Raw genomic sequence first — 24558 nt, 5'->3', positions numbered from 1 at the left:
AGTCTCTACCTCAGTGCAGCATGCGCTGCGGACCATTGCCATTCCACTCTGCCTGTGGAGACCAACGTGGGTGGACCCCACCCCGGGGCCCACTGCCTCAATGCTCTGCTTCCTGCAACCTTATGCTGGCGTACCCCACTCCGCAGACCATTGCCTGTGCCAGTGAATTAAGACTGTGCCACGCTTCTCCCGCTCCTCGGGACAGCGCCTTATACCCTGCTACTCATCCACTCCCTGCTCCTTGGGGTAGCGCTTGCCTCTCTTCAATACGGTACAGCACCACCCTGCTCCTCGAAATAGCGTGCTCTCGCATTACCAGAGACTCTAAGGCTTCCCCATGTCTCGGGTAGCCTTCGTCTTCCACTTGTGCTGACTCTCCCGGTGGCTCCTCCCCTGGGGTTTGCTCTGACATGCATTCTCCTTACACTGCATGCGTTCCCCCTCCTCGGGGTCTGTCCAGTCCTCCACCACTAGGGGGACCTACTCTGGCTGGCTAATCTTCACGCACACCTTGGTCTCCACTCTTCCTGTGCTATTGGGCTGTGCCACTCCTAGCTAAGATCTCACCTCCCGACGGTGAGGCTCAGTGGGGCTCCTCCCCGTGGGTGGTACCACCTCTCACCTCGGGCCAAGGGCCCATGAACCTACAAATCCTAACACCCACAGCCAATCATAATTAACACAATCAATTCTGTTTAAAATAAAAACATACACAGAAAATGTCTAATATAGTCAACATACAATTAAAAAACCTATGGCCTAGATTTATCAAACTGCACTAAATATCATATGCGATAAGAAAAGGGGCATCTTTTATGGTAATAGCCTACTTATCACAATGTACTTTGTGGTAATACCTGCATAATTGCATTTCCCTACCTGTAAACTGTTTATTTCACCACCATGGGGGAGGGGGGAGAGAGAGCCTACCTACAAGAAGATTTTAGAAGCTAACTATTTATACTACTCTAGAAGGCCTACCTAGTAACTCGAAGTGAAGTATAGGTAGTACTGTAGGGCTTAGGGGCCACTTTTACATGCAGAGTGAGACGTATGAACAGAAAAGTGCACTCTTGTTAAGATTTGATGTCCTTCGGAATGAGGAAACTCACACAAAGTTGACATTTGTACAATATTTATTTATTTATTTAAAATTTTTGTATACTGACATTCGTTAGGAAAACATCACATCGGTTTCCATGTAACATAAAGTGGCCAACGGGGCTTTACAATGAAACTGATAGGAGAACTGGGTAGAGGGGAAGAGGGGGGAAAACAAAGGTAATACTGTACAAATTGATAAGCATAATAAAATGGTTAGATATACGCAATGAAACGTTATATACAAGTGAATTATTTACAATAAAAAATTAGGGGAAGGGAGTTAGGAAAGGAGGGAGATCGGTAGTATGCTTGGGGGGCAGTGGGAAGGGAGGGGGGTGAGGGGGAAAGAAGTGACAAGCTGGGGGTTCATGTGTAGGCTCGAGTAAAGAGCCTGGTCTTGAGATTTTGTCTGAATTTTTTGGCGCAGGTCTCAAGGCGTAGGTGGGTGGGGATAGAGTTCCATAGGGAAGGTCCAGCTAGGGATAGCGAACGTTGTTTGGTGGTAGTAAGGTGGAAAAGTTTGGGAGATGGAGTGTGAATATTTGCTGTGTAGGGTGTTCTGGTAGGTCTGGAAGAGAAATGGATGTGTAAACTGTCTGAGAACCAGAGCATGTCAGGATTGTGGATGGCTTTATGTATGAGGGTGAGAGTTTTAAACTGAATTCTGGCAGTGATGGGAAGCCAATGAAGTTGTTTAAGAACTGGTGTAATGTGTTCTTTTCTACGGGAGCCAGTTAATATACGTGCAGCTGCGTTTTGAAGTAGCTGAAGGGGGGCAAGGCTGTTCTTCGGGAGACCTAGGAGTAAAGCGTTTGAGTAATCTATTTTGGATAGTATAAGGGCTTGTAGGGCGGTTCTAAAGTCGTTGAAATGCAGGATGGGTTTAAGTTTTTTGAGAGTGTGTAGTTTGTAGTAACAGTCTTTGATGGTGGAGGAGATAAATTTCTGAAGGTTGAATTGGGGGTCAAGTGTGACACTTAGGTCTCTTATGGTTTGGGAAAAGGTAGGGAGGGGGGGTGAATTGGCTGAAAGAGTAGGTAAAGAATTGATAGATTGAGGTGAGATGATCATGAGTTCAGTTTTATTAGGGTTTAGGGCTAGGTTGAGTTGAGTAAGGAGATGGTTGATGGATGTGAGGGCATTATCCCATCTTTTTAGGGCATTAGAGATGGAATCTGTTATAGGTATAAGAACCTGTACGTCGTCTGCGTAGACAAAGTGTGGGAGACTGAGATTTGAGAGAAGCTGGCAAAGGGGGAGGAGGTATCTGTTAAAGAGGGTGGATGATAGTGAGGAGCCTTGAGGTACGCCCCTTGTGATGTCGATTGGTTCGGATTCATGGTTTTCAATTTTTACCTTGAAGTGTCTATCACTTATGTAAGATTTGAACCAGTGGAGTGGAGTCCCAGAAATGCCTATGTCAGCTAGCCTGTCGAGTAGAATAGAGTGGTTGATAGTATCGAAGGCTGCTGAGATGTCTAACAAGGCTAGGATGAATGTGTGACCTTTGTCAAAGCCTTTGATGACGTCGGTGAGGGAGAGAAGAAGAATTTCAGTGCCGAAACGCTTTCTAAAGCCGTGTTGTGATGGGTATAGTATTTGGTGTTGGTCTAAGTAGTTTGAGAGTTGGGTGTTGACAGTTTTTTCAAGGATTTTAGCGACAAATGGAAGGTTGGAGATCGGGCGGTAGTTGGACAAGTCGGAAGGATCCAGTTTCGGTTTCTTAAGAATGGGTTTGACTATGGCTAGTTTGAGCTGTGTAGGAACATCTCCAGTGGAAATGGAGGTGTTGATAATATCTGCTAGCGGTTGGGAAATGCTGTCAGGAATGGTCAAGAGCAATGTTCTCTCAACCTAGCTTGATGGACTCTCTACCTGGGTAACCACTCAAGAGCTCTGCGGCTCTTGGAGGACCAGTTGCGGGACTGGTCTCACACCCCTTCAGGGGTTGTCCTCGCTGCTGAGGATATGTCCTGCCTCCTTACATAGCTAGCACCGGTCCTCCAGGGTGGTGTAATATATTTTATAAGAGCGGTCCCCATCCCACACAGGGAACCATCCCACGACGCCATCTTTCCCCCTGGGAAGCACTATCCAGGCCTGACTCCTATGAGACTCCACATTCCTCACTGCCCTTGACTTAAAACCTAGGGGAAGGACTGAGGTAGAGAATCTCGCTTCCCCTAGGGAACTGAGCTGCTGCCTCAGTATAGCCTCTGTCAGGAATGGTGGCACGTTCGATAGTACGATTCGTACCCCTTGTGCATCCAGGGGCTCCGGAGAATGGAAAATATCTCCTACAGTTAGCCCAGTGATCAAGGCTTTATGGACAGCAGCTAGGGAGCGTAAAAAAATCACCGCTCTGCCGCTTTCCCTGCTTGCAGAGTGGACATTCTCTGTCCCTACGATTTGTGCTGCCGCCAGCGTGTATTCATGGATATCATCCATGCCAGCATTTCACACCGGATCGCATGCTTGTGGCTCAGGCCACAATGCCCCCCTGTGATGACATGTGAGGGGGGGGGGGGGGGGGGGAATTGGCCTGCTCCTGTCATTTCCGGTGGGAGGGGTGGGGAGGATTCTAGCCACAATGTCTGCATAAGACTGTACAGCCTTAGGTGGTGGGTTTGGGCTCAGTTCCTCCTGTCTCGACTTTTTCCTTTTCTTTTTCCCTCCCTGGGCTTCTCCTCCGGGACCCCTGATGTCCTAGCTGTCTGCACACTGAGTGGTGGGATGGATAGACCTGCCTTCAGACTTGATGCTGCGTGCTAGAGTTCTGACCTCCAGTGTAGTAACAAGATCAGGAACTCATGCAGTGGACGCTCCATGGGGGTTACTCATGGGGTCTTTGCTGGTGCTGGCTGGGGGGGGGGTGTCCATCCATTAAACCACTCTTGAGGTTCTTACCGATGTCAGTCTTGGTTTGCTGCTCACCCTGGGGGTCACCCATGGGTTTTACAGGTGCAGCCTTGAGTCTTCCCCGGGGTTTATCCACCTTTTTGAAGACTTCCTTCAAGGGAAGAGGGTTCCTCCACAATAGGTGCCTCACTTAGGTGAGGCACGGAGAGGATTCCCTCCACCCCGGTTTGTCCATGGTAATGGGCCCACTGCACCCGCTGGACCAGCTGGGCAATGCAGATCTCTGAAGGTCTCTGGAAATTTCCAGAGGTTCCCTCTCCTGGAATCTCTGGCCCCAGCTCTTGACAGGGCACCTGGGGCAGTTTCCCTGGCTCCTACTTCTTCCTGAGCTTAGGTTGTGCACCGGAGTGCTTTCGCCTCCACTTGGCCGGGCCCTTCTGGGGCATGGCGACCTTAAGTGTGGTCCCAAGGTATCTGTGGCGCTGCCGCTGATGACCAGGGGAGGGGCCTCTCCGCAATACAGGGGCCATAATTATGTCACAATTGGTGAAACCTCTTCTGGAACACTCAGCCCTCCTGGTCCTCAATGTGCTAGGGTGAGGCAGTAATAGCAGCAGTAAATCCAACTTCTCTGAAAGACAAAAAAACAGAAGAAAAAAAAGAAAAAAGAAGATTCTCCCCTTCTCAGAGGGGAGAAAGAACCAGGGGGAAAAAAAATAAATTTCGTCTGAAAAGAAACAGAAAAACAGCTCCTCTCTGCTCAGAGAGAGAGAGAGCTCAATCCAGCAGCCCCCAGAGAGCAGAAGCTGCCTGCAAGCCAAAAAAGACCACCCTTCCCAGGTTCTTTGAGCAGCAGCTGAACCAATGGGTCAGGAGGAGCTTGATTATGCAGCTGAGCAGGGCACCAGGGAAAGGCACACACCTGTCCCAGTGATTACGGACGAGGAGGAGCTGGAAGAGAAGCTCAGCTCTTCAGACGAGGAGGAGGCCATGGAGTTGGAGGTCTCTGCAGAGGAAGCTCAGGACACAGACATGGAGACAGAGTAAGTGAAGGATTACTCTGGAGTTTCTGACTGTTTTTTGTTTAAGCTGTGCTCAGGTGGTGGTTTTGTGTTTAAGGACTGGGAAGACCATGACCTGCAGCACAGCAGAGGGGAGTTGGGGAGAGTTGTGTTACTGCAGGGCAGGGCGGTGTTTTGCTGGGTGAGGAAGCCAGGCAGAGGTGTTTTCCCAGTTGGAGTTATAAAAAGGACGGTTTGGTGATACAAACTGTGCTTTGCGTTTTTCTTTGCTGAGAGCTGGTATGGACCTGCTGCAGGGGACTTTGGAGCACTCGTGCAAGCCCTGTAAAGGTACCGGTGGCCCATGTCGGGGTCCGAGGAGCTAATTGCTTCTGAGTTTACAGAAGGGATCCACCGGGAAAAGAAGCATTGGTGTCCGGAGCAGCTGTGGATCTTTCTGGGAGTAGAGAAACTTCACAACATGTACAAGATATAAAATTGATGCTTATTTATTTATTTATTTATTTATTTAAAGAGTCTTTTATACCGAAGTTAGTTGAAACATCACATCGGTTTTCATCAAACAATAGGACGGAAATTACAAAAAACAGGAGAAGGGTGGGGGGTACAAAGAACCAAAAGGACAGCAAGGAAGCATAGGAACAAGTAATCAAGTGAACTATCAAGTCTTAAGAATAAAATCAGAGTCAAGTTCAGATCGGTATAACATCACAAATCAATAGTCGCCAAGGATTTTGGGGAAAGGCTTGTTTGAATAGCCAAGTCTTGAGTTGATGAATACACCCCAAAGAGAGCCCCATGTCATTTTGAAAGTTACCTTATTATTGAGAAACACAGGTCCAAATCACCTAATGATTTCAATAAATGATATAAAAGACAAGACCTAACATTCTTCCTGCCTTCTAAATAATCTAACTCAAGATTAAAGTCAAATGTAAGTGAGTTATACTACAGTGATGCTTGATGACTAAAAGTGGTTTGTTGAGTGGTCTCTAAAGAAATCTTAATAAGTGAAAATTGATTTAAACCCTGTTTGGAAGAAGAATAATGCATTTTCAGATCAGAAAGATATGTTGGCTAACCTGTGTACAATACTCACAGGGGTAGATTTTTAAAAACTGCGCGATTGCGTACTTTTGTTGGCGCAGCAGGTGCCAACAAAAGTACGCTGGATTTTATAAGATACGCGCGTAGCCGCACGTATCTTCTAAAATCCTGGATCGGCGCGCGCAAGGCTGCCGATTTTGGGCAACCGGCGCTCGCCGAGCCGCGCAGCCTGCCTCCGTTCCCTCCGAGGCCGCTCCGAAATCGGAGCGGCCTTGGAGGGAACTCTCTTTCGCCCTCCCCTCACCTTCCCCTCCCTTCCTCTACCTAACCCACCCCCCCCAGCCCTATCTACCCCCCCCCCCCTTCATCCATGGATTTACGCCTCCCGGAGGGAGACGTAAATCCACGCGCGCCGAGACCCGACCCGGGGGCGGTTCCGGAGGGCACAGCCACGCCCCCGGAATGCCCCCGGGCCGGCGCCACGCCCCAGACTCACCCCCAAATGCCGGGCCATGCCCCCCAAACGCGGTGTCACTTGGTGACGCCCCTGACACGCCCCGACACGCCCCTTTTCAGAAACCCCGGGACTTACGCAAGTCCCAGGTTCTGCGCGTGCCGGCGGCCTATGGAAAATAGGCGCGCTGGTGCGCAAGGCCCTGCTCGCGTAAATCCGGGCGGATTTACGCGAGCAGGGCTTTTAAAATCCGCCCGACAATGAATGTAAATTTACATACTTTGCAGACCCAGCATATATAAATTTGTCTCATGCATATTCATTGTGGATATCTTGAAACGCCAATGGGCTGTATGGTCACCATGTCAGGTTTGGTAAACTCTGGTTTTCAGGATCAGGGAGTGAACTGGCTGTGAAGATGGATGAAATGAACATCAGGATGTAATCCACTCACACAGAGTTTGGATAAGATTTATCTTTCAGAGATGCCACCAAGCTTTGTACATTTTTAGTGAAGAGTTTCCAATCTCTGGCAGCACTAGATTGGAAGAGATATTAATTGTAAGTTCTAATGTTCAACTTTACGAGGGGTGATTTTTTTAGATCTGCTGTCAACCAAGTTCTTTTCTTATTTTCTAGGGCTACTGCTTCAAGCAAAAGTATTTTCAGAAAGGATTACATCATGTAAACTCAGATATTTATTAACCGATATGTTACAAGGCAATTACATTATTTTCTTGAGGCTCCCTGTGGCTTTCCCCATTAGGAATTCCTTGGTGTTCATGTCTGGTCTGATTAGGATGATATAACATTTGGGGAAGAATATACAACCCAGCAACCCAGCACTGGAGGACAAAATTGCAAATATTTCCACAGCCACTGTGTATTTCCCTGTTGTGCTAAGATAAGCAGGAATGAAAGAGATCCAGACAGCAATAAATATAAGCATGCTGAAGGTGATGAACTTAGCCTCATTAAAGCTGTCAGGCAACTTTCTAGCTAAAAAGGCTACAATGAAGCTGATAGTAGACAACAAGCCCATGTATCCCAGCATGAGGCAGAATGCAACCAATGACCCTTCATTGCATTCAAGGATTATCTTTCCCATCTGGGATTTCATGTTCATTTGGTAAAATGGGGGAGCTATGACCTGCCAAGAAACACAGATGAGGACCTGGACCAGACTGCAGGCTAATACTAGGATGTTGGGCAGTCGTGGTCCCACCCATAACTTTAGGTTGCTGGTTGGCTTGGTGGCATTGAAGGCTATGACAACCATGATGGTCTTCGCCAGCAGGCAAGAGATGCAGATGGCGAATGCAATGCCAAATGTCATGTGTCGAACTATGCAGGTCAGTGTTGTGGGGCGGCCTATGAACACTAATGAGCACCCAAAGGACAGAATGAGGGCTAATAACAGGAGGTAGCTGAGTTCACGGTTGTTTGCTTTCACAACTGGGGTGTGGCGGTTTTGGATGAAAACAACAAGGATAGCAGATGGCATCAGGGCACCAAGCCCAGAGGTAACAGCCAGAACCATACCCAAGGGTTCTTGATAGGACAGAAATTCGATGGACTTCTTCTGGCATCCATCTTGTCTCTTAGTGGGCCATTGGTCATCGGGGCACTTCATGCACTCTGTGGCATCTGCAGGAAGAAGAAATTCCAGATGTGGCTTTGATGAGGGAAATCAGAAAGGGATTATCATTCACCTTTAGAGATTCTTTATCTTCTCCCATTCTCTTTGTATCTAACATCTTGTTGAAATACAAGACATGTCTATGTACCCTGATTGTGGAGGCATTAATGGTTTCTGTATAATTTCTTATGATTGTACTGATGTTGTATTGTAATGTTTTCAATGTAACTTGCTTGTGGAGGCTTTGCTGTTTTGAATCCTGCCTTCAGTAGTCATTTACAAATTGAAAAAGAGTTTGTAAATCAATAAATTAAATAAACCTTTGGCAAGTTAATAAAGGCTTATTGTCCAGCCTGGTGACATCCATACGATAAAGTCTAAATGAACACATTATCCCTTGATCATGAGACTTTTACCATAGCATTTCACATAAATATGGCTTGCAATATTTCTTCCCTCACCAGTCTTATGAAAGGCAGAATACTTTCAAAATTGTGTTATGTTCTATTCAACCATCTAAAGAAACTGTTATAGTTACCTGCTGACACCCTTTGAAAATTCAACAGGTAATAATTATGATTGAACCCAGCACTCTTGTCCACCCCCCTATCTGACCCTGAGCAGGCTCTGAGCCTCAGACTCATTCTCTATCTCTCCACATTATTGCAAGTCTGGTGACGTACTCTCTCATGTACCCTTCCAGGCAAGTTAAATGTAAAACATTGATAAGACAGGCTAAGAGAGAATTTGAAAAGAAGTTGGCAGTAGAGGCAAAAACTCACAGTAAAAACTTTTTAAAATATATCCGAAGCAGAAAGCCTGTGAGGGAGTCAGTTGGACCGTTAGATGAGCGAGGGGTTAAAGGGGCACTTAGAGAAGATAAGGCCATCGCGGAAAGATTAAATGATTTCTTTGCTTCGGTGTTTACTGAAGAGGATGTTGGGGAGGTACCTGTAATGGAGAAGGTTTTCATGGGTAAAGATTCAGATGGACTGAATCAAATCACGGTGAACCTAGAAGATGTGGTAGGCCTGATTGACAAACTGAAGAGTAGTAAATCACCTGGACCGGATGGTATACACCCCAGTGTTCTGAAGGAACTAAAAAATGAAATTTCAGACCTATTAGTAAAAATTTGTAACTTATCATTAAAATCATCCATTGTACCTGAAGCCTGGAGGATAGCAAATGTAACCCCAATATTTAAAAAGGGCTCCAGGGGTGATCCGGGAAACTACAGACCGGTTAGCCTCACTTCAGTGCCAGGAAAAATAGTGGAAAGTGTTCTAAACATCAAAATCATAGAACATATAGAAAGACATGGTTTAATGGAACAAAGTCAGCATGGCTTTACCCAAGGCAAGTCTTGCCTCACAAATTTGCTTCACTTTTTTGAAGGAGTTAATAAACATGTGGATAAAGGTGAACCGGTAGATATAGTATACTTGGATTTTCAGAAGGCGTTTGACAAAGTTCCTCATGAGAGGCTTCTTAGAAAAGTAAAAAGTCATGGGATAGGTGGCGATGTCCTTTCGTGGATTGCAAACTGGCTAAAAGACAGGAAACAGAGAGTAGGATTAAATGGACAATTTTCTCAGTGGAAGGGAGTGGACAGTGGAGTGCCTCAGGGATCTGTATTGGGACCCTTACTTTTCAATATATTTATAAATGATCTGGAAAGAAATACGACGAGTGAGATAATCAAATTTGCAGATGACACAAAATTGTTCAGAGTAGTTAAAGCACAAGCAGATTGTGATAAATTGCAGGAAGACCTTGTGAGGCTGGAAAATTGGGCATCCAAATGGCAGATGAAATTTAATGTGGATAAGTGCAAGGTAATGCATATAGGGAAAAATAACCCATGCTACAATTACACAATGTTAGGTTCCATATTAGGTGCTACAACCCAAGAAAGAGATCTAGGTGTCATAGTGGATACCACATTGAAATCGTCAGTTCAGTGTGCTGCGGCAGTCAAAAAAGCAAACAGAATGTTGGGAATTATTAGAAAGGGAATGGTGAATAAAACGGAAAATGTCATAATGCCTCTGTATCGCTCCATGGTGAGACCGCACCTTGAATACTGTGTACAGTTCTGGTCGCCACATCTCAAAAAAGATATAATTGCGATGGAGAAGGTACAGAGAAGGGCTACCAAAATGATAAGGGAAATGGAACAGCTTCCCTACGAGGAAAGACTAAAGAGGTTAGGACTTTTCAGCTTGGAGAAGAGACGACTGAGGGGGGATATGATAGAGGTGTTTAAAATCATGAGAGGTCTAGAACGGGTAGATGTGAATCGGTTATTTACTCTTTCGGATAGTAGAAAGACTAGGGGGCACTCCATGAAGTTAGCATGGGGCACATTTAAAACTAATCGGAGAAAGTTCTTTTTTACTCAACACACAATTAAACTCTGGAATTTGTTACCAGGGGATGTGGTCAGTACAGTTAGTATAGCTGTGTTTAAAAAAGGATTGGATAAGTTCTTGGAGGAGAAGTCCATTACCTGCTATTAAGTTCACTTAGAGAATAGCCACTGCCATTAGCAATGGTTACATGGAATAGACTTAGTTTTTGGGTACTTGCCAGGTTCCTATGACCTGGATTGGCCACTGTTGGAAACAGGATGCTGGGCTTGATGGACCCTTGGTCTGACCCAGTATGGCATTTTCTTATGTTCTTATGTTCTTATGGTCATTGCCACTGTGTTTCCTAGGGATGTTCTGTCTTGCATAGTTTGTGTGTCTGATGATGGACATTGCTCCCTGGTGGCTACTTGTATATCCATGCACACCAGTCAACACTCCCTACCAACAGACAGATAACCCCATGCATATGATAGATATAGATTGTTAGCTTCCAGGTCATCATAGGTCTCTTCTTGAAAATTTCACATCATAAATTACTTAAGATCTACGAACCATTGAGGGACTTGAACTCAGGAAAACATCATCAGGGATATAAGTATGATTTAATGCTTTCAAACTCACAGAAAGATGGTATAAACTTTATTTTTCAGGCAAGCTTTAGGCGATGAAGAGGGATAATTTCCGGTTAGTAATAAAGGAATAACACCTTCCTTCAGTCTTCCTTTTACCATCAGGGTTTGTTGGCATGGATTCTTTTGATAATGTTGTCAGTGCTTCTCCTAAATTAGTGTTGCGGTCACCAGCCGCAAACCTCCGCAGCTGGCTTTCCTCACCCTTTGCAGCAAGACACTTGCTCCCATGCTGGCCAGGCATGCTCCATCCCGCCAACAGCTCCACGCTCCAGTCACGTGGCAGGGAGCAGCCACCTCCTCCTCTGATGCTGCCACTGCTGTCTCCCTCCCTCGCTGGCCTAACTATGCACGCACGCGTGCCTCTCTCCCCAATTTAAAGGGCCAGCAGTGGGAAAGCTCCCCATGGCCCCAACTGATGACGTCTGGCTGGGGGACTATTTAAGCCCAGTTGTGCCACTCATTCCTTGCCTCAGCAACAGGTCTCACTCTTAGAGAGTAGCTGGTTGCTTCCTGACTTTGTGCTCCTTATTCCAGGATCCTGATTCCATGCTCCTGCTTCCATGTTCCAGGTTCCTGTTCCAGTGCTCCAGCTCCTGGTCCCGTGTTCCCGCAGCTATGCATCAGATTCCTCAGATTGCTTTTCTGGCTCTGACGTAGGTACGTTTTCCGGATCCTGTGTTGTCTGATTCCTGCCTTGGCCATCTGTCTGTTCATTGGATCTCGTCTTGATGCCTGCCTTGACCTGTGGCCTCCAACCGGCCTTGACCTCTGGTACGTCTGACCACACCTTGCCTTCTGACTCTGATGGACTCTTCACTGACCGGAGACCCACGCCTAAGTCCAGCCAGCCCTGGTGCACAAGGGCTCAACCTGCAGGGAATGAGGGCTGGTATTGGTGAAAGTCCTGTTGGTGAAAGTCCTGTTGGCACCAATAATTTCCGCCTCCCAATTATGAGGACCTGCAGGGGGGTTCCTGCCTGCAGGTAGCATCAACCTTATCTCGGCACAGGGGTTCATCGACCAACAGTTTTCTGAGGCCATGGACCAGCGGATCTTTCCTGATTGCAGGCTATCCCGGGCCTAGCCCAAAAGATACAGCAGCAGCAACAGTGCCTGGAGATGCCAGCCCATACAATATGCTCCATTGTACGGGCTATCACAAATCACTACCCGCAATGAGTAGGGAGTGGGACAACTGTATAAGTTACCACAAATATCTAGTCCCCACTCTTCAAACATTCAATATTTTATGTTGTTTTATATTTTTTATTTTTTTATTTATATATTCTCATTTGAAAAAATGTTGAAAGTAGGGAAAGGAAGGTTTCATACGTAAACTGCAACCTGCTGTCACCAGCCTTGTATGCAGAGAATTTGTCAATTGTAATCATAAACCAACCTTCCTCCTACCTCTATTTTATTTTTACAGTAATTTAATCAAACAAGAATCTTTGTTTTGATTATTAAAAAGTCTTTGTGGTGAATCGTGTGAAATTTCACGGAAAAATGTTTAAAAGTCCATTATTTAGCACTCAATAAACATGTTTTATCACTGCTTACCCGCATACTATAAGATTTGAAAAATGACTTGTTGACAAATCACTTGCTGATGGACTAGCCCAGATTGTTCACAATTTGTATACATTTGTAAATTTCGGTATAATGGTTTTTGACATACAAATGGACCATCATTTGAAATTTGAATTAATTTATTAGGTTTCCCAATCAAATGGTTCCCCTGTGTCTTCCAATTTTATTCCACCTGATGTACCATAAGCAAGATGGAGGAAGTTCTCTTCTCTGCCCTGAAACTAAAGAAAACTGTTTTATTTAAGGATCCATGCTATGAAGGATTATTAGTTTTAATTGCCAGAGACTGAGGTTTCCCTTTGCAACAAGGGTTCAGCCGTTAGGACTGGACATAAGGCCTGGACGAACAGACACAGCAATCGAGGACAGAGGTCAAACACTTGTAGGGACATAAGGCCTGGACAAACAGGCACAGCAGTCAAGGACACAGGTCAATCCCGCGTAGGGACATAAGGCCTGGACGGACAGGCACAGCAACTGAGGATAGAGGTCAAGCCCATGTAGAGACATAAGGCCTGGTTGGACAGGCAAAGCAGTCGAGGACAGAGGTCAAGCCCATCTAGGGAAATAAGGTCTGGACAGACAGGCACAGCATACAAGGTCAAACACTTGTAGGGACATAAGGCCTGGATGGACAGGCACAGCAACTGAGGTCAAACACTTATAGGAACATAAGGCCGGGATAGACAGGCACAGCAATTGAGGTCAAACTCTTGTAGGGACATAAGGCCTGGATGGAGAGGCACACAGTCGAGGACAGAGGTCAAGCCCACCTGGGGACATAAGGCCTTGACGAACAGGCACAGCAATACAAGACAGAGGTCAAGCCCACCTAGGGACATAAGGCCTGGACGGACAGGTACAGCACTCAAGGTCAAACATTTCTAGGAACAAAAGGCCTGGACAGATAGGCAAAGCAATGGAGGTCAAACCCTGGTAGGAACATAAGGCCTGAATGGACAGGCACAGCATTCTAGGACAGAGGTCAAACCCACCTAAGGACATAAGGCCTGGATGGACAGGCACAGCAATATAGGACAGAAGTCAAGCCCACCTAGGGACATAAGGCACAGACGAACAGGCAAAGCAGTCAAGGACAGAGGTCAATCCCACCTACGGACATAAGGCCTGGATGGACAGGCACAGCAACTGAGGTCAAACACTTATAGGAACATAAGGCCGGGACAGACAGGCACAGCAGTCGAGGACAAAGGTCAATCCCACGAAGGGACATGAGGCCTGGACGAACTGGCACAGCATTCGAGGTCAAACACTTGTAGGAACATAAGGCCTGGACAGACAGGAAGAGCATTCTAGGACAGAGGTCAATCCCACCTAGGGACAGAAGGCTTGGATGGACAGGCAAAGCAGTTGAGGACAGAGGTCACTCCCACGTAGGGACATAAGGCCTGAACGGACAGGCAAAGCAGTCAAGGACAGAGTCAATCCAACCTAGGGACATAATGCCTTGACGAACAGGCACAGCAATACAAGACAGAAGTCAAGCCCACCTAGGAACATAAGGCCTGGACGGACAGGCAAAGCAGTAGAGGACAGAGGTCAAGCCCACCTAGGGACATAAGGTCTGGACGGACAGGTACAGCACTCAAGGTCAAACATTTCTAGGAACAAAAGGCCTGGACAGATAGGCAAAGCAATGGAGGTCAAACCCTGGTAGGAACATAAGGCCTGAATGGACAGCCACAGCATTCTAGGACAGAGGTCAAACCCACCTAAGGACATAAGGCCTGGATGGACAGGCACAGCAATATAGGACAGAAGTCAAGCCCACCTAGGGACATAAGGCACAGACAAACAGGCAAAGCAGTCAAGGACAGAGGTCAATCCCACCTACGGACATAAGGCCTGGATGGACAGGCACAGCAACTGAGGTCAAACACTTATAGGAACATAAGGCCGGGACAGACAGGCACAGCAGTCGAGGACAAAGGTCAATCCCATGTAGGGACATGAGGCCTGGACGAACTGGCACAGCATTCGAGGTCAAACACTTGTAGGAACATAAGGCCTGGACAGACAGGAAGAGCATTCTAGGACAGAGGTCAATCCCACCTAGGGACAGAAGGCTTGGATGGACAGGCAAAGCAGTTGAGGACAGAGGTCACTCCCACGTAGGGACATAAGGCCTGAACGGACAGGCAAAGCAGTCGAGGACAGAGTCAATCCAACCTAGGGACATAATGCCTTGACGAACAGGCACAGCAATAGAAGACAGAAGTCAAGCCCACCTAGGAACATAAGGCCTGGACGGACAGGCAAAGCAGTAGATGACAGAGGTCAAGCCCACCTAGGGACATAAGGCCTGGACAGACAGGTACAGCACTCAAGGTCAAACATTTCTAGGAACAAAAGGCCTGGACAGATAGGCAAAGCAATGGAGGTCAAACCCTGGTAGGAACATAAGGCCTGAATGGACAGGCACAGCATTCTAGGACAGAGGTCAAACCCACCTAAGGACATAAGGCCTGGATGGACAGGCACAGCAATATAGGACAGAAGTCAAGCCCACCTAGGGACATAAGGCACAGACGAACAGGCAAAGCAGTCAAGGACAGAGGTCAATCCCACCTACGGACATAAGGCCTGGATGGACAGGCACAGCAACTGAGGTCAAACACTTATAGGAACATAAGGCCAGGACAGACAGGCACAGCAATTGAGGTCAAACACTTGTAAGGACATAAGGCCTGGATGGAGAGGCACACAGTCGCGGACAGAGGTCAAGCCCACCTGGGGACATAATACCTAGACGGACAGGCACAGCAATCGAGGTCAAACACTTGTAGGAACATAAGGCCTGGACAGACTGGCACAGCAATCGAGGAGAGAGGTCAAACCATAGTAGGGCATAAGGCCTGGACGAACAGGCACAGCAGTTGAGGACACAGGTCAATCCAACACAAGGACATAAGGCCTGGAAGGACATTCAGAGCAATCGAAGTCAAACCTTTGTAGGGACATAAGGTCTGGACGAACAGGCACAGCAATACAAGACAGAGGTCAATCCAACCCAGTGACATAAGGCGAGGATGAAAAGGCACAGCATTCGAGGTCAAAACCTTGTAGTAACATAAGGCCTGGACATACAGGTACAGCACTCTAGGACAGAGGTCAATCCCACCTAGGCACATAAGACATGGATGGACAGGCACAGCAATCGCGGTCAAACACTTGTAGGAATATAAGGCATGGATGGAGAGGCACAGCATTCTAGGACAGAGGTCAATCCCACCTAGGGACATAGGGCCTGGATGGACAGGCACAGCAATCAAGGTCAAACCCTTATTGGGACATAAGGCCTGGACGAACAGGCACAGCAATACAGGACAGTGGTCAATCCCACCGAGGGACACAAGACCTGGACGAACAGGCACAGCATATGAGTTCAAACACTTGTAGGAACATAAGGCCTGGATGGACAGGCACAGCATTCTAGGAAAGAGATCAATCCCACCTAGGGACAGAAGGCCTGGACGGACAGGCAAAGCAGTCGAGGACAGAGGTCAAGCCCACCTAGGGACATAAGGCCTGGATGGAGAGGCACAGCAATCAAGGTCAAACACTTTCAGGAACATAAGGCCTGGATAGTCAGGCACAGCAATTGAGGTCACACCCTGATAGGGACAGAAGGCCTGGACGGACAGGCAAAGCAGTCGAGGACAAAGGTCAAGCCCACCTAGGGACATAGACCTGGACAGAAAGGCAATCGATGTCAAACACTTGTAGGAACACAAGGCCTGGACAAACAGGCACAGCAGTTGAGGACACAGGTCAATCCCACGTAGGGACATAAGGCCTGGACAAACAGGCACAGCATTCAAGGTCAAAGCCTTGTAGGGACATATGGCCTGGATGAACAGGCACAGCATTTGAGGTCAAACACTTGTAGGAGCATAAGGCCTGGACGGACAGGCACGGCATTCTAGGACAGAGGTCAATCCCACCTAGGGATATAAGGCCTGGATGGACAGGCACAGCAATCGAGGTCAAACCCTTATAAGGACATAAGGCCTGGACGAACATGCACAGCAATACAGGACAGAGGTCAATCCCACCTACGAACATAAGGCCTGGACGGACAGGCAAAGCAGTCGAGGTCAAACACTTGTAGGAACATAAGGCCTGGACAGACAGACACAGCAATCGATGTCAAACCCTGGTAGGGACATAAGGCCTAGACGGACAGGTACAGCAATCGAGGACAGAGGTCAAGCCCACGTAGGGACATAAGGCCTGGACAGACAGGCAAAGCAGTCGAGGAAGGAGTCAATCCTACCTAGGGATATAAGGCTGGACGAACAGGCACAGCAATACAGGACAAAGGTCAAGCCCACCTAAGGACATAAGGCCTGGACGGACAGGCAAAGCAATCGAGGACAGAGGTCAATACCACATAGGGACATAAGGCCTTGATGGACATGCAAAGCAGTCGAGGACAGAGTCAATCCCACCTAGGGACATATGTCCTGGATGAACAGGCATAGTATTTGAGGACACAGGTCAATCCCACGTAGGGACATAAGGCCTGGGCGGTCAGGCACAGCAATTGAGGACCTAGGTCAAGCCCATGTAGGGACATATGGCCTGGACGGACAGGGAAAGCAGTCGAGGACAGAGGTCAAGCCCACCTAGGGACATAAGACCAGGATGGACAGGCACAGCATTCGAGGTCAAGCACTTGTAGGAACATAAGGCCTGGACGAACAGGCACAGCATTCTAGGACAGAGGTCAATCCCTTGTAGGGATATAAGGCCTGGACAAACAGGCACAGCAGTCGAGGACAGAGTCAATCCCACCTAGGGACATAAATACAGAACGGACAGGCACAGCAAACGAGGTCAAACAGTTGTAGGAACATAAGGCCTGGAGAGACAGGCACAGCAATCGAGGACATAGGTCAAACCCTTGTAGGGATATAAGGCCTGGACGAACAGGCACAGCAGTCGAGGACAGAGTCAATACCACCTAGGGACATAAGGCCTGGTCGAGCAGGCACAGCAATACAGGACAGAGGTCAATCCCACCTAGGGACATAAGGCCTGGTCGAACAGGCACAGCAATACAGGACAGAGGTCAAGCACACCTAGGGACATAAGGCCTGGATGGACAGGCAAAGCAGTCAAGGTCAAACACTTGTAGGAACATAAGGCCAGGACAGACAGACACAGCAATCGAAGTCAAACCCTGGTAGGGACATAAGGCCTAGATGGACAGGTACAGCAATTGAGGACGGAGGTCAAGCCCACGTAGGGACATAAGGCCTGGACAGACAGGCAAAGCAGTCAAGGAAGGAGTCAATCCCACCTAGGGACATATGTCCTGGATGAATAGGCATAGTATTTGAGGACACAGGTCAATCCCACATAGGGACATAAGGCCTGGGCGGTCAGGCACAGCAATTGAGGACAAAGGTCAAGCCCACCTAGGGACATAAGGCCTGGATGGACAGGCAAAGCAATTGAGGACAGAGGTCAATACCACGTAGGGACATAAGGCCTTGATGGACATGCAAAGCAGTCGAGGACAGAGTCAATCCCACCTAGGGACATATGTCCTGGATAAACAAGCATAGTATTTGAGGACACAGGTCAATCCCACGTAGGGACATAAGGCCTGGGCGGTCAGGCACAGCAATTGAGGACCGAGGTCAAGCATTTGTAGGAACATAAGGCCTGGACGAACAGGCACAGCATTCTAGGACAGAGGTCAATCCCACCTAGGGACAGAAGGCCTGGACAGACAGTCAAAGCAGTCGAGGACAGAGTCAATCCCACCTACGGATATAAATACAGGACGGACAGGCACAGCAAACGAGGTCAAACAGTTGTAGGAACATAAGGCTTGGAGAGACAGGCACAGCAATCGAGGACATAGGTCAAACCCTTGTAGGGACATAAGGCCTGGACGGAGAGGCACAGCATTCTAGGACAGAGGTCAGTCCCACCTAGGGACATAGAGCCTGGATGACAGGCACAGCAATCAAGGTTAAACCCTGCTAGGGACATAAGGCCTGGATGAACAGGCACAGCAATCAAAGTCAAAACCTTGTAGCGACATAAGGCCTGGTCGAACAGGGACAGCAATACAGGACAGAGGTCAATCCTACCTAGGGACATAAGACCTGGATGAACAGGCTCAGCATTCAAGTTCAAACACTGGTAGGAACATAAGGCCTGGACAGACAGGCACAGCAATCGAGGTCATACCCTGGTAGGGACATAAGCCATGGATGGAGAGACACAGCAGTTAAGGACAGAGGTCAAGCCCACCTAGAGACATAATACCTGGACGTACTGGCACAGCAATCGAGGTCAAACACTTGTAGGAACATAGGGCCCGGACAGACAGGCACAGCAATCGAGGACAGAGGTCAAACCCTTCTAGGGACATAAGGCCTGGACAAACAGGCACAACAGTCGAGGACAAAGGTCAATCCCACGTAGGGACATGAGGTCTGGACGAACAGGCACAGCATTCGAGGTCAAAGACTTGTAGGAACAGACCTATGCCCTAGAATGCTGTGCCTGTCCTGGACGGACAGGCACAGCATTCTAGGGCATAGGTCAATCCCACCTAGGGACATAAGGCCTGGATGGACAGGCACAGCAATAGAGGATTCCCTTTGTGCAGGTATGTTGTGGTTTGACCTGTCTCTTCTTCCTGAACTGGTTCACTGCCAGAAGAAAATGGCATCTTTTTCATTTCTGAAAGATAATTCAACAGAGGATGCTTTTAGAGCAATAGAGGCTGCCATTTGTGGAGCAAGAACTGAGCTGGAGATTATTTTTGAATACCCAGAAGCTATTAACTGTACTTATACACTTCAGCTGATGACAAAGGAACATGAAGAGCTCTCAGAAATAAGTAAACCGCTACTCAATTCAAAATCTACAATATCAACCTATGTTGACTTTGTGGTTTACACAGTGCCTCTGTAAACAATGGGAACACAGAGGATGAACTAGTGTGCAACTACCACCCGTTTTCAATAGTACTTGAAACATTACTGTTGGCAAGGTCATGAAAAATATTGAGCTTATGAAATATGTAAGGTCCAAATATCTTAAGTCAGCTTTTTATGTGCTTATATTCCAAATGTGGACGGACAGGCACATCATTAGAGATCAGGGCCTTGTAGGGATATACGGCCTGGACAGTGGACAGTCAGGCACAGCATTTGAGGTCAGGCCCTTGTACGGACATACGGCCTGGACAGTGGATGGACAGGCACAGCATTTCAGGTCAGGTACATGCGCTGCACTGCTTATATTATCTGGAGCAGGAGCATAGGAGCCAGTTGGAGCTACTGCAAGGCTTTCAATCGCTTTAATTCATCTTGCCATTCACAGGGAAAATTTGGAAACCCAAGCAAAGGCAGGTTTACTTTCAAAAGCACTAGCATTTCCATCAACTCTGGTGCCAGCCTTGAGCGGTGAGGACTCATGGTATCCCCTGTCATTGAAAAGACACATTCACTGAGCACACTGGTTGGTGGACATAACAGATATCGCTGAGCCACTTTAGCTAGGTGTGGTCAGATAGTGGACCTGTGTGCCCAATATGCCAGCGGATCTGTCTGCATGTTCTCTGTCGGCTCTGAGAGATACCATGCCACTGACAACTGTGCTGGTGTCTCCTTTGCTTGGGTGGGCTGAGAGGCACTCATGCCAGCTGCCTTCTCTCTCGCCCGTCGCACAACAGATGAATCTTTATGGGCAACATGCCTTTGGAGTTCTGAAGTGGAGGAGGAGGAGGAAGTACTATCTGTCGCTGACAGAGTGCTGCTCCTGCTTAGGTTAGCAGCACAACTCTCTTGCGTGCCCACTGTTTCCACCTCTGCTTCACACCTAATCTGTCTCTGCCTATGGCGTTCCCCTTCACGGACTTTTGCTAACAGCAGGTTCTTCACCAATAAGAGACAATCGTACTGTAGGGCGAGTTTTCCTTTCACATGGGGATCACGGACTGTGACGAGCATGTATGTGTTCTATTCTGTTAAAGGCCTTAATCTCTCTTCCACCTGCTGCTGCAAAACGTCCAGACAATGCAGCACCTCAACTGTCATTCCCTTTTCCTGTTTAAAAGCCTCCAAATGTTCATCCAGGAAATTAACTATAGGGATGATGTCAGCCAAAGTGGCACTTCTGGAACTCATCTCTTCTGTGACATCCTTGAAGGGCTGCAGGATTTTTACCAGCTGACTCATGACTAACCAATCATGATGCTCTAGGGGATTCTGCATACCTATGTCCATTGTACCAGAAAGTTCATGAAGGGTTGTCTGCAGCTCCACTAACCTCTTGAGCATCATAAAGGTGGAATTCCACTGGTGGCAATGTCTTGAATGAGACGCTTGTGAGGTATCCCCAAATCAGTCTGCTTTTGTCAGAGAACCTGCCCCACCTTCACACTTCTGTGGAAGTGCACTGCTATGTTCCTGCACTTCTGTATTAACCTTAACTTCTGTATTAACCTTCTGTATTAACACTTCTGTATTAATCTATGACCGGCTCCCAGGGAACAGCCAATCACAGCCGCAGCCCCAGCAACCAATCAGAAAGGGCCCAGAGGCTCTTTAAATTTTCTGATGCACCCGGCGATCCTCCTCTTCTCTGCAGCATCCGTCTCGAGGGAAGGCCTGCGCAATCGGCGCCACAGACCCATCAGGGTAAGGCCATTAAATTTCTCTCTTACTCTCGGTGGGTCCGCATCTGACCGCGTGGCTTCCAGTGCCGCCCGCCGTCTGGGAGTCCCTCCTTCTGACCGGCTCCCAGGGAACAGCCAATCACAGCCGCAGCCCCAGCAACCAATCAGAAAGGGCCCAGAGGCTCTTTAAATTTTCTGACGCACCCGGCGCCGCGCGCCAAAGGCTGCGACAAAGGGGCAGGCCCCTTTGTGCGCACCACAAGCACCAGACCATAGAAGTTGCAGCCACTCCTTACATTCCATTTAGAGAGTCCTGCACACACCTAGCTCAATTTATCCCCAGTATTTCTTCCAGCCACCTCAAAATCCTTCGAGGCCTCTTAGCATTCATCCAGTTATCTCAGCATTCAACCATCTACCTCAGCATTCATCCAGTTATCTCAGCATTCAACCAGCTACCTCAGCATTCATCCAGCCACTTCAGCATTCAACCAGGCTCCTCGGCATCCTACCAGGATCCTCAATATTCAACCAGCTACCTCAGCATTCATCCAGCCACTCCAGCATCCATCCAGCCACTCTAGCATCCATCCAACTACTCAAGCTCTCAATCAGCCACCTCAAGCTTTCAATCAGCCAACTCAGCATTCATCCAGCCTCTCCACCACTCATTCAGCTAAGGATTGGCACAGCCAAGCACATTAATCATATCCCCTCAAAGAATACTTCCACAATCCTCCACTTCCATTACCCCATAGGACACCATCTGCTGACAAATCCTGTCAAAACGATCTCTCTAGTCCTATCATGATGCTAGGATACCCAATACACATATTACATCACAACACCTGCCTCAAGATTAAGCCAACGTTACGATACCAACCCATAACTCGTAGAAATCTAACTCCGGTGACGATCTCCCCCTTTATGACACTACTTGGGCTGGCACTATTCACTTTAACACTATTCAATGCCCAGTCAATTACCAAAAAAACCCACATCCTTCACGATTATCTGCTTGATGCCAGGCCAGACATCTGTGCCATCACGGAGACCTGGCCAAATCCCTCAGACACAGTTTTAATAAATCAACTGCCTACACAGATATATGATGTCTTCTCCTTACCCAGAAAAAAGAAAAAAGGGGGAGGTCTCCTCATAGCTGCCAAAACATTTCTTAACCTCACTCTACAACCTATCAATACAATACCTAAACTGGAGGTAGGCTTATTCAAATCTAAGTCGCTCCAAATTCTCCTCACTTACGCTCCCCCTGGACTTTTAGATCAAGATGATTCTCCTATGGTAGAAGTCATAGCCAAATACTTAAAACTAGATTCTCCAGCCATAATCCTTGGAGATTTTAATCTCCACATCGATGCCAATCCTCGATCTTCTAACTGCGAAGCCTTCCTATTAGCCCTCTCGGACATGGGCTTCAAACAATACATCAACCAACCCACACATAAAACAGGTCACACCCTTGACCTTATCTTCACAAATTCCAACCTCACTCCACTTTCACCCCCCTATGCCTCCCAGTTCCATGGTCAGACCACTTCATGATCACCTCTACCATTAGGTCATTGACAGGATCTTCTGCTCCCCATCAGGCAACCACTCCGTACTACAGGAAACCATGTCCTTCAGAAGACCTCGGCAACTCTCTGATCAAAGAACTTTCTAACCTGGATTTATCTAACCCCAATTCTGCTATTATCTCATGGCAAAATATCACTGAAATGATAGCCAATAACTTATGCCCACTGTCAAAAAAAACCATAAATCCTTCTCAAAAAACAAGCAGCCATGATTCTCAAATGAGCTCCGCACCCAGAAGCAAAACCTAAGATGGAAAGAAAAAGAATGGAGGAAGAATCCCAAATCCCTTTCTCTATCCATATACAAAGCTGCTCTCCACCATTACAGAACGGCAACACTTCGAACAAAAAGAGATTTCTATGCCCACCGTATCCACAATATGATGTATGACGCGAAGGCTCTTTTCTCGTATGTATCGGAGCTCACCAAAACTGCTCCCCCTACAATCCTAGACGATACAGCCCAATCGAAGGCCAATGATCTGGCCTTATTCTTTCAGAACAAAATCTCCAACACCCTGGCCAAATTACCTACCAGCCCAAATTCACTGCTTCCGGATACCATCCACCTACCGAACACAGACATAAGATTGGAATCCTTTGATCCTACTCACACTATAGAGGTGGAAACCCTGATAAAAAGAATGAAATCTTCGACCCACACTCTGGACCAAATACCTTCCAAATATATGATTCTCATACCAGAATACATCTCCAAATATCTAGCTGATATTATCAATTGTTCTCTCTGACAAGGAACAATTCCGGATGCTCTCAAATTGGCCACCCTCAAACCCATACTCAAAAAATCGAACCTGGACCCGGACGACCTTAACAACTACCGCCCCATATCAAATCTCCCGTTTGTAGCTAAGATCATGGAGAAAATCGTAAATAAGCAACTTTCAAATTACCTGGAAGACCACAATATTCTACACCCGTCACAATATGGTTTCCGAAAAGAACACAATACCGAAACCCTCCTCACCTCACTCCTTGATCAAGTATACATTGGCTTTGATAAAGGACAGTCGTTCCTCTTAGCTCTTCTCGACATCTCTGTAGCTTTCGATACTGTAAATCATAATACCCTTCTAAACCGGCTTTCAGACATAGGAATTGCAGGTTCAGCTCTTAGATGGTTCGACTCCTTCCTCAGCAATAGAGGCTATAAGGTTATAATCAATAACAAGGAATCCTCTCACACTAACGCACCATTCGGAGTCCCCCAGGGCTCCTCCTTATCGCCCACCCTGTTTAACATTTACATTCTCCCTCTCTGCCACCTACTCTCAAACCTAAAACTTAAAATTCTATATATATGCAGATGATGTTCAAATTTTAATCCCCATATCCAACTTACTGGACTCAACACTCAGGTTATGGAACTCTCACCTGCAAACGATCAACCATCACCTTTCAAGCCTCAACCTGATGCTCAACACTTCCAAGACAGAACTTTTGCTAATCACTCCAGAAGGCAGTCCCTTCCATCACCAATCGCAAGCTAACTTACAAATATCCCACGCTAGAGATCTTGGAGTCATAATTGACAGTCACTTGAACC

The 24558-nt window shown here is 47.3% G+C and overlaps 1 protein-coding gene across 1 annotated transcript in view; it reads right to left on the bottom strand.

Moving 5' to 3' along the window:
• Positions 1-7210: 7210 nt before the first annotated feature.
• The window catches only part of LOC115080265 (vomeronasal type-2 receptor 26-like), a 35505-nt gene continuing 18157 nt past the window's right edge, over positions 7211-24558 (bottom strand). The window contains exon 3 of the mRNA XM_029584419.1: positions 7211-8133. Within this exon, the coding sequence (XP_029440279.1) occupies positions 7211-8133 (923 nt within the window). The remainder of the gene's footprint in view (positions 8134-24558) is intronic.

The sequence above is a fragment of the Rhinatrema bivittatum genome, chromosome 19 (assembly GCF_901001135.1).
Source record: "Rhinatrema bivittatum chromosome 19, aRhiBiv1.1, whole genome shotgun sequence".
NCBI lineage: Eukaryota > Metazoa > Chordata > Amphibia > Gymnophiona > Rhinatrematidae > Rhinatrema > Rhinatrema bivittatum.
The sequence above is the reverse complement of the archived record's forward strand: the minus strand, read 5'-3'. Positions and strand labels throughout refer to the sequence as shown.